The sequence below is a fragment of the Colossoma macropomum genome, unplaced genomic scaffold (assembly GCF_904425465.1).
Source record: "Colossoma macropomum unplaced genomic scaffold, Colossoma_macropomum, whole genome shotgun sequence".
NCBI lineage: Eukaryota > Metazoa > Chordata > Actinopteri > Characiformes > Serrasalmidae > Colossoma > Colossoma macropomum.
Genome location: NW_023494786.1, coordinates 3,426,252 through 3,437,643, shown reverse-complemented (window position 1 = coordinate 3,437,643; position 11,392 = coordinate 3,426,252). Strand labels below are relative to the sequence as shown.

The following is an 11,392-nucleotide window of genomic DNA, read 5'->3' as shown; positions in this document are numbered from 1 at the left end:
GTTCCAATCTCTGTGCGCCCCTAGGACGTGTTATTTCTTCTTCTGCGACACCTCAAGTGCTTAGGGGAAGTGAGTAGGGCTGAATTGGGACCGAGGGAACACTTTAACGTGACGCTGTGCGTGTGTATTTATTCACAGTAGTTTTTAAGTCTTACAAGAATTGCGAAATAATATTTAGTAGCGAGCACGTTACTTATTTCGAGTGAGTAAGCAACGTAATTTTGAATCTCATTCAGGATTCTATGGGAACCAAACATTCGGCATTTTCTCTTCCGACACGGAAATATTTGTCGGCAACACGACTCAGCGCCCTTCATCTCCCTTCATGACTTCCACTTGGGAGAGTCTACTTCGCGGGGTTGCTCTGTCATTAGCAGCAATCTTTAACGGCCATGTAATACATTTAAAAGAGCAACTTCAACGTGAACGTTAAAATATGTATACCGGGAGAAAACAGGCCTGTATTCTGAGCTGGTGTGTGCGGTAACTGAGGGTCCGAAATGATTCCTAAGCGCCCCCACATCTTCTTGTTTCTTCCTTTGTCACACCTCCTTGAGTCGAAGTGCCTAGGGGAAGTGAGTGAAGACGGAACTGCGACCGAGTGAACGCTTGAATGTGAAAGAGTTCAGGCGGTACAGGGACATTTTGAGATTTTTGCAATCTTACAAGCACTGGGAAATAATGTCGTAGTGTCCGTAGGTGCTGTAGTGTAATGGCCGAGTTAGTAAATTAGCCGAACGTGATAACACGGATTATAGTTAGTGATTGTGCATTCGCTGACTACTTTTGGCATTACTGAGAATTAGTTAACCTAACTAGCTAGTTAACTTAGCTGTAGCGGCCGTTTATGAACGTTGTAAATACCGCCTAGACTGATATATAATAGGTATAAACTGTAGGTTAGTGTGAATAAATAAACTGAACTATTTTAATTAAGCCTAGTTGTGAGGTGCCTCCATAGTTAAACCCGTAAACTCACTCAGTTAGGTTACAACAACTCCGCTTACAGCAGCATGCAGTGTGCGCTTGTAAGCTCGTCAGGAGCCCGTGTGGAGCTGTCCGATGGCCGAGCCCTGATTTTCGGTCGAGGTCCTGAGTCCGGAGTCGCAGATAAAAAATGTTCGAGACATCAAGGTAAATAATGAGAGCACAGCACAGTAAACTCGACGTGTTAAATACAGGAGCGGGAAATATGATGATGTGTTGTTGTTATCGTGATAAATTACACAGTATGCTTTACTGAGTGGTACTTAAAGAACACTAACCAACTCTATAACGTTAGTTCATTACAAAGAGAGCATAATTAGTCATGTATAATTGGATTTAGTGCAGCAAATGTGTGAAACGCTGAATAAAAGTCATTGTATTCATAGTTTTTTTAGTATGTAATTTTGACTCATTCAGGTCTGTTTTCTTTCTTTAGTCAAGCTTGTGGCTGACTATGCCAACCGAGAGATTCTTGTGACACAGGTAAACTGTGGGCTATGATAGACTATCGACAAAAGCCTTGAATAGCTATTCAGATCCAGTTATACGTAACAGAAAATATACAAAAAGAATATGACCCATTTTTATATGCAGTCTTGACTTTCCACAGCTTGGGCCAAACCCATCTTCCATAAATGGCCAGGCACTGGGCCGGGGTCAGTCTGGAAGTCTTACTGTGAATGGCACGCTTCACCTGGTCAACCAGAGTTACCCGTTTACTGTGCAGTTTTCTGGCACAGCAAAAGGAGCCTCTTCAGATTCTCCTTGTCAAGGGAAGGAGAAAGGAAGAAGCGATGAAGGGGGACACAAGCAGAAAGCCTCGAGTAAAACGGTTGAAAAGGCAGCGGCCAAGAGGAGCATCCAGGATTTCTTTGCTTCCTCACCTAAAAAGGTATCTATGCCTAGGCTGTGGATGGGTTGGCATATTGTTTGGCAAGTTTACATTACATTAGGGATTTTTTAATGGATTTAAACCAACTTTTTAAATGCTTCCACTGTTTCTGATAAGTCAACAAAAAGACCACTTTGCTCCGAAGATGACACGTCCAACACCAAACGAGGGCGCACTGAGAAATCTGATGAGGAGGAAGATGACCTGGTAGAAGAGAAGCTCAGGCAGCTGCAGGAACTCTCAGAGAAAGTGACAACTCAGCAGGGCCTGTCGAAACCAACAACCACTGCATCCTCTGCCTGCTCTCATAGTCACTGGCAGCAAGTAGGCAACCTCATGCTCTACACTGCTGCAGGGGTCACTGGGAGCTCCAAGGTGAGAAAGAATGAAGCAGGTTTGGAATGAAAGTAGTTGTAGTGTTGTTGCTCTGTTTTGTCCTGCATGTAAACACAGTTACTACAGTAGCTTTTTATTGAGAAATATTGCTAAAGTTCTGTCTTTTTTTTGCATTTCGCAGCGACACAGAGAAATTTGTTCATGCATTTGTTACTGAGTAAACAGCTGAGTACAGTAAGCAGAGTTGATTACTGTAATGCTCTTCTTACTGGGCTCCCTAGTAAATAATAAAGCAATTCATCATCTAAAACTTGTACAAAATGCAGCAGCAAAGAGCCTAGTAAAAACAAAAAGAGCACTCATATTACCTCAGTTTTAAAAGAACTACCCTGGCTACCTGTATCTTTTAGGATCGACTTTAAAGTTCTGCTACTAGTTTTTAAGACTCTAAATGGCTTTAAAGCACCCTCATAGAATGTGTGTCTGTTCCAAAATGTGATCTTAGATCTGCAGGTACTGGCCTTCTGCAAATACCTTCCATTATATACAGAAAACATGGGGAGGCCTCTTTCGGTTATTACGCTTCTAAACTGTGGAACTCAATTCCACCTTTTATTAGACTATCAATGCTTTCAAGAAACAATTGAAAACATATCACTTTAATTTAGCATTTAATTAAAATTCTACCTCTTTTTTCAGTTTGATCTGTCTGCCCTATATGATTATAATTGAATACTCATAATTTGTTCTATTACTGATAAGCTTTATCATCTGTCACAAAAATACTCTGAGCTGCCAGCGGTATGAGAAGTGCTCTATAAATAAATATAATTTTTATTATTATACTCACTCCCATTTTAACTTCAAGTGCAACTTCTTTTAAGCTCTTTTTGCCAAAGACCTTTTAAAACAGTGTGAGAGCCTCATGTGACTCATTTTTTTTATTTTAATGTGAGAAAGTCTTGAAAGACTTGTGACAAGGTTCACATCAGTGTTCATTACACCGCACTGCTTATCTCTAATGAGCTCTCTTCCAACTGCTAGGCTGAATTATCAAAGTCGGCTTCTTCATCGTATGAAATGTTCTGTCCAAGTTGTATACGGTGGTGACTTTACAAATTTATACATTTAAAATTTCACTCACAACTGATTGAATCACTAAGCTGAGGTTTGTAGAGATGGCACATGAAGTGTAGAAATGCTTGATTAATTAATTGTGAAATTGTTCCATAGTTTATAATTTTATGTAGTTTTTAAACTACATGAAGGCAAACTGTGTCCTGACTTTTCTATTGTATTTAGATAGCAGGCTTTGACATTGATGGCTGCATTATTACTACAAAATCGGGGAAGGTGTTTCCTACAAGTCCAGATGACTGGAGGTAAGGGTGGTATATTTGGTGGGGGCAGTTAGATCAAAGAGTGAACCGCTATGGAAATTGTGGGCCGATGCTGATATATTTTTTTGATACAAACACGGTTATGAAAAGTAGAACTTGAAACTGTATCCACCTGGATTAGCTGGATTAGAAAACACTTTATTTGTAGAGGGCTACAAATGCAGTAAAATGAATAATTGCAGACATTTTAGCACAGTAACCCGTGACACCTAAACATTCTGTCATTCCAGAGTTAAATAAACATGTAAGAAAATATTCATTTGAAATATCGGTCAAATCTAAACATTCGTCCAATAGCAGTATATTTTTCAAAATCAAATATCTGCCAATACCAATATGATCCTGATATCAAGCATCCCTAATTAGAACATCACTCCTTTCCTTTTTTTCTTTGTCTTTGGTTTTGAATTTCTGGCCTTTGATTTTTTACAGGATACTTTTCCCAGAGATACAGCCCAAACTGGCCAGTTTGTTAAAGAAAGGATTCAAGGTGTGGAGAAAAGACACATGAGATTACTTGCCAATTAATCTTTATGGCAAAACATTATTTTTTTAATTAGTCTAATGTTCTACTGATGTGCCTGATTTCTGCTCTGTCTCTCTGATTGTAGGTGGTGTTTTTTACCAATCAGTTGGGTATTGCTCGAGGCAAGCTCAGGCCTGAGGTGTTCAAGTCAAAAGTTGAAGATATTCTTCAGACTCTAAAACTGCCTGTGCAGGTCTGTTTATAACATGATCAGAGTGAGAATTCACCTTTATTCAATTTTATAGAGCTCAGAATTTTAGTTTGTAATATGTTCATGTCCCCTGTGTATTTCAGGTGTTTGTTGCAGCAGGCCCAGGTATTTACAGAAAACCTGTAATGGGAATGTGGGAACACTTATCTGAGAAGGTGAGACACTAAATGCCCGCTGTTGTGTTCATACCAATGAAATGGTTTAATGTAGCATATTCGTGCAATTTACAGTTAGTGTAGACATTGAGGAGAAAGAATTCACTTTGGTGCTGTTGTGGTTACTAATATTTATGATCCACATGTACAAACCAGTTCTTACAGAAGGCAAACAATAGTACATAAAAATTAAATCAGTTTATTTAAAAACATTATTAAGTTAATTATAAATATAAAATACCCAGTGTATGTTTTTTCTAGGAAAATGGTGGAGTGACTGTAGATAAATCACAGAGTTTCTATGTTGGAGGTAAGTTTACAAGTAAATAATGCTATCATTCAGAACAGTTCTGTAAAGTGTTTTGCATGTGGTAAGTTGAATGTTTAGTGAATTTGGGTCTAGTGTCTGTGTATTTTCATGCTTGACATGACATCATGTCTGCTTAAGTGTATTTTAACCAGAATGAACTTGAATGTTAAGTAAAAATAGTGATGAAATGTAACACCCTGAATACTACGATCTGTGTTTCTTGCTGGCTTAGATGCTGCAGGTCGTCCTGTGAATTGGGCTCCAGGGAAAAAGAAGAAGGACTTTTCTTGTAGTGACAGACTGGTGAGAGATCACCTTCATCTCACGATGCAGACGAAACCTCTCGCACCCCTGTTGGCCACACTGATGTGTCTAGCAGTTTGTGCTGCTTACTTTGTAGAGAACATCAGATCAACTATTTAGCGGTTCTCGATTCAGATATTCAGTTTCCTCAGGATACAGTGGATTACATTTTTGGTGATTAGACATCCTCTTTGCTTTTTGTTCCTAGTTTGCTCTAAACATTGGTCTGCAGTTTTACACTCCTGAAGAGTTCTTCCTGGGCTGGAAGGCTGCTCCTTACAACATGCCATCTTTTGATCCGGTGAGTGGCTGGCCTCTTCTGCTTGCTGATAGCTGTGTCTGGACATGATATTTTTCTTGGCACCTTTGAGTTGTTATTTGGTTTGTTTCAACCTAACATAATTGGTTTGATGTATTTTTTAGACATCAGAAGTCTTAGGTACTGTTCGAATGGGATTGCTGTAATGTATGACCCATTCGTATGGGATAAGAAACCTCTGTATAAATTACAGAAATGGGAGTGGCTAATTGATTTTCCATAAAAGTTGAAAGTTCCATACATAACTTGTTTAGCTGCTCAGAAGTAGAAAACATGTCAGACGTTTTTTTTAATATTATACAACAGTTAGTTCCGGCCACGCAAGCTGATTGGTTGAGAGGTGTTCTAACCGTGCTGTTATTTCGCCATAACACAACGGTTTTTCACAAACACTGTATCACTCCGCTAAGACGCTGTTGCTAAGCAACGAGTTTGACAGCTGTAGGAGACGCTCAAGCCATTTGAATGTTTTTACTTCTTACTCTGTGCACAAACAGAAAATGGACACTTTTAAGATCACATTTGACCGACAGCCGATTTGGTCAGACTCTAAAGATGAGACTACACTAAATTCCCAAACTGTCATCACCACTGAGCAAGCTTTTCCCTCTGTAGCTGTGACAGAACACCTAAACAACCTGGAATTAGCCAGAAATGAACCGAATACCATTCGCCAAACGTGTAGTCTCATCTTCAGAGTCTGATCAAATCGGACTGAGCCATAAAACTACCGCAGTAAAAAACATAAAAGCTGCTCAGTGGTGATGACAGTTTCAGAATTTAGTGTAAGGAGCTGGAGAACGAACTGCTGTCTGTGCTGTGAGTGAGTGGAGCTCATTACTCTGACGTAGCAACAAGCTGCTTGTTAAGGAACTATAATTTGGCGGAAGGAACTGCGAACATTAAAGCATATTAAATGACACGTTCACAGCCCAATTTATTAATTTCTTGCTTTGTTTATTTAACTGTAGTATAAAAGCAATAGAACACTCGAGGTCATGTGTTATCGCTAGATCATCACAGCTGTGATGATCTACGGTGATAGATAGATCTACTGCGAGCAAATCACAGCCATGATGTTATTTCACGATAACACACTCCCACACTCCTGTTCAATTGCTTAAGTAATTTCATTTACCCTAACTGTGTATCTAGCTATCTTAAGTGAATGAAATATCATTAGCCTTGAAATTTACTGCCAACAGTCAGCATCACCACATAAAATCAAACTTTTTTTTAATATCTTTTTACGTGTTTAAAGTTTATAACTTAAGGTAGGACAGAAAGTGGCTTGATTTAGGCCAAAAAGAATACAAGTAAAAGCTTCTACAGGTGGTCCATTCTTAAGAAAGACCCCTTTTCCACACAAGCGTGTAGTCTGTAAAAATATTTGATGTCATAATAATGATTGAGTAATAATTAACATTCCCTCACCTCTCCATGTTAAACAAATCCCATCCGACTAGTGCTTTAGAATTACTGTATATATTTTCACTTAATTGTAGCAAGCTTAGCATTTTAATGTACATACTTTGTATCTACCAGGCTGTCATATCATGCAACAAGTTGTAAACTGTGATACACTGTTATATACAAGTAGCATCATGCGTTTTGTCATGAATGACCTGTTTATAACCTCAGAGAATGTGTTACTGGACTGTATGTGTGTTTTGGAGAGATAATATATGCCAGAGTTGTTTAACCGACAATATAGAGATAATGCAAAATAGCAAAATGAGTGTTTGATAAAGTAATAATGGAGGCAGACATGATATACTGCACATACTGCGTTTCAAACTTCCAAGTAGAACAGTGCTGTCATTAGGTGTTGTAGGGGTATCACTTTAAACAACTTTTAACATACAAAACATGCATGTCTATCGCTGAAATATACCTAAATTTGCCAGGCCCTTATCAATGTTCTTTAACTGAGCCAAATGTGTTACGGCAGGGAAAACTGTATTTTGTAATATAGTTGTGTAATAACTGATTTATTGTCTCATTTTCTGGTCTCTAGAGGGCGTTAGACTCAAAGGCACGTTTGTATGATCCTCCTGATGCCTCGCTCACTTCTACCAGTCAGGAAGTCATTGTTGCTGTTGGATTCCCTGGTGGTGAGTTGTTTTTGTTTTTGCTTTTGTTTTCTTTTTAGTGATTCACCAAAGCGTCTTCTGATTCACAAAAACATGATCCTTGTTTTCATGTTTTCAGCGGGCAAATCTACCTTTTTCCACACACACGTCATTCCAAAGGGCTATGTATATGTGAACAGGGTGAGTAGAGAAGTGCTCTGCCACAGCCTACACACACAGTATACGCCCCTGAGCTTGAGGATAGGCTTTTTCGCGCTATAGTCGTGCAGAATTGGTTTAGTGTCCCTGTTCTGTTGGATTACCAAAATTATTTTAGTCTTGAGTATCATTGATAATAGTGTACATGAGTGTACTTACATAGCCTCTTGTTCTGATTTGTCCTCCTGTGGGTCTGTGCAATTCCTAGGACACTCTGGGCTCATGGCAGAACTGTGTGTCAGCGTGTGAGCGTGCTTTGAAGGAAGGCCGGAGTGTAGCTGTGGACAACACTAACCCTGACCTAGAGTCCCGAAAACGGTACTTATTTGCAATTCTGTAACAATTTCCAGCATCATAATTACAGAGAGTGTGTTTAATAAAAGTCTTACCGTCTTTGTCATTCCCTACACAGATACGTGGAGGTCAGTCGGAAGGCTGGTGTTCCCTGCCGATGCTTCAACTTCACTGCCTCCTTGGAACAATCCAAGCATAACAACAGGGTGTGCATGCCTTCTGTGGCTCTATTGATGTTGTGTTGTTGTTTATTATGCATAGCCATTATTTTGTCTGACATTTCATCAAATGCTTATCTACAAAAATACGTAATTATTGCAGACTCAGACTGTTTTAGGGTGCAAATTTTGAGCTAAAAATTAGCTTTTTTTTGAGTTCATACAGTGCATTTAGACAACATTCACAGAATGTCCTAGAAGGACCTGTCTAGATCAAAAACATTCATCATATTATAATGTCAGACTGTGCTTATAAGTTCTGTCAAAGAAAATGTTTGCCTTGTCTTCTATAATGCTCTTTAAAAATCAGGCAAATCAGAAGCATGCTCAACAACCATAATTAAAAAAAAATGAATGCTAAAAAAGACTATTTTTTGTGTGGCAGTTTGGACTTAAGCACACTTAACCTTCAGGTTCTGACTGTTTAATTTAGTCCAGATCTGAATTTACACTCTGTCTTATTCTGGCATATGACTTTTTTCTTGCTCAGTTCCGTGAGATGGTTCCCTCTGCTACGAAGCACGCTCCTGTCAATGACATGGTCTTCCACAGCTACAAGTAAGTGATTGCCGACAACCACCATTGTGTAACCATCCTATCACATGGCTATAGTAAACAGAATAATATCATTAACTTTAATATCAAATCATTAACATTAATTTGTCTTTTTTGTATTTGTGTGTACGCAGGAATAAGTTTGTTACCCCTACGCTATCAGAAGGATTCTCTGAAATCCTGCAGATCCACTTTGTACCCAGTTTCTCTGACAGTCGATCTGAGGCTCTTTTCAGGCAGTTTTCAGAGGGGTGACAAGTGAGTTTGATCACAATATGGACAAGAACAGCGAAGGACGAAACCGTCACTCACTAGGGAGTATTTCACAAAGCAGGATTTCTGTTTGCCAGACAACTTCCGATCAAAGTTGAGGATCCGTCAGGTTTTTTCCTATTGAACAGGTTTGACAGTAGGCTTAAGTTATCTGGCGAGACTGAGAAATCATTCTTTAAAATACCCCTAATTCAGTGGTCACTGACCCTCCTCCTGGAGATCTACTTTTCTGCACGTTTCACCTCCAACCCAAAACTAAAACGTCATTCAGGTCATCAAAGACTTCTAAAAATAATAATAAGTCAGGTGAGATTACTATGGTTGGAGCCTAAAGTCTGCTGGAAGGTAGGTAGATCTTTAGGAGCAGGGTTGGTGACAATTGCCCCTGTAAATCATGATACTTAAGCTTAGACAACATGCTTGACTGGCAGAAATAACAAAAGCCGTTAATTGAAAAACATAATAACTAAATAATCAATGGAAGAGGTTTGTCATGTGCAACTATGTTTTTTTGCTTAACTATGTTTCATTGTGTTTCACCAAAGAATTTGTCATGCAGTCACACTTGCTGGAATAAACACCTGCTGATTTTACTGCTTATTGTAGTAGATTTAGAAAATTACTGAGTGATATGTTTACTTGGGTACAAAAACATATAATACAGCAAACTGTACCAAATGATCAGAAAGTTTTAATTCTTTTATTTGTTTGAACAGATTAATTAAAAAAACCAGCATTTTGACATAAATCAGGATTTCATGTTTTTTTTCTGCATTATCTTTCGGGCATGTATATTTTCCTCAGTTTAATTAAAATATACTGTTAACACTAGACAATTTTTGAGACAAATATGTTGACAAAATCTAAAAAAAACAGGCTTCTCACAGAAATGATCTCTCTCAAAACTTGACATTCTATTGGTTGCCCATTGCAGTTTCTTCAATAGAAAAGTAAGATTCACAGTCTTCAAATAATGTTGCAAATATTGGTAATATAAAATAAAAGTAGGGTTAATTATTATTATGCACAGGTGCATTTGTTAACCCCATTTTTTGTGTTAAGAATTTAGGTACATGTATAAAGCAGCTATTCCATTCACTAGTGCTGTGTAATATGGTGTACAGTACTGTGCACAAGTCTTATAAGAAAATATGTAAATCTATTTGTCGAGGCAATATGCATTGTTTGTAAAAAAAAAAACAAAAAAAACACAAACATTATATTAAATATAAAGACACAATATATTATGATTTTGTGACTGTCATTAATTTCTGAACCTCAAGAAAGACCAGTATTTACATTCTGCTTCAAGCCTTCTGCTGTGCAATCGTAAGGGGCTTTCGTATTTTGCACTAGATAATACACGCCTTTTCAGTGGGACACAGGTCTGGACTGCAGGCAAACAAGTCTAGCACTCACATTCTCTCATTATGCAGCCATGCTGTTGTAACAAGTTCGGAATGTTGGCTTGCTTTTGTCATATTACAAAAAGCAGGGACATCCCTGAAAAAGATGTCACCTAGAAGGTAGCTAGAAGGCTCAAAAATGTGTATAAATCTTTCAGTATTAATGATGCCTTCACAGATGTGCAAGTTACCCGTGCCATTGGCACCAGTACATCCCCATAAAATGACAGACACTAGCTTTTGAACTCTACTCTGGTAATAATGTGAGTGGTCCTTTTCTTTGGCCCAGAGAACACATCCATTATTTCCATACACAATACAAAAGGTTTACTTATAAACCACGATACATTACCACTTTGTATCAGTTGTTTCAGACAAGCTCCAGCCCAGAGAGATTGGTGGCGTTTCTGGATGTTATTGACATGCCAGTTTTTAATGCAGTGCTGCCCGGGGGATTGAAGGTCATGGTATTTAGTTGTAGGCTTCAGCCTTGCCCTTTGTGCACAGACATTCCTTGAATCTTTTCATGGTGGTGTGCACCGTAGAGGGTGAAAGACCTAGAATGCTTGCAAGTTGCTCATTCAGGAACCTTGGTTTTATACTGGATTATTCACTGGTGCATTTTTAGCAAAGTAAAATTGACCTATCCTTACTCATAAAGGACTAGACCTTTCCTTGATGCTACTTTTACAAGCAAGCATGATTGCATCACCTGTTTTAAGATGTTTTTTGAATGTTTTAACAACATCCCTGGTCTTAAATTGCCCTTATAATTTTAGAATGAGCGAATATTTATAAAAACAAAATACAATGACTTTGATAAGGTAAAACATTTAACGGGTCATTTTTATATTCTTTTTTGTTTTGGTGCAGGTCAAAGTGGATTTTCAAATTGCTGCTTGTTGTTTTTATTTAA

General features: G+C 38.3%; 1 protein-coding gene across 1 annotated transcript; it reads left to right on the top strand.

The window, feature by feature from the left end:
- The first annotated feature begins 331 nt into the window (after positions 1-331).
- LOC118798339 (polynucleotide kinase 3'-phosphatase) lies at positions 332-10,303 on the top strand. The gene is made up of 17 exons (XM_036557773.1): positions 332-1,134; positions 1,424-1,470; positions 1,598-1,879; positions 1,997-2,254; positions 3,518-3,597; positions 4,048-4,105; positions 4,227-4,334; positions 4,436-4,507; positions 4,769-4,817; positions 5,050-5,120; positions 5,329-5,421; positions 7,457-7,553; positions 7,651-7,712; positions 7,939-8,048; positions 8,143-8,230; positions 8,733-8,800; positions 8,932-10,303. The coding sequence occupies exons 1-17, from the start codon at positions 1,014-1,016 to the stop codon at positions 9,050-9,052; spliced, it is 1,785 nt and encodes a 594-aa protein (XP_036413666.1). The 5' UTR covers positions 332-1,013; the 3' UTR covers positions 9,053-10,303.
- The last annotated feature ends 1,089 nt before the right edge of the window (positions 10,304-11,392 follow it).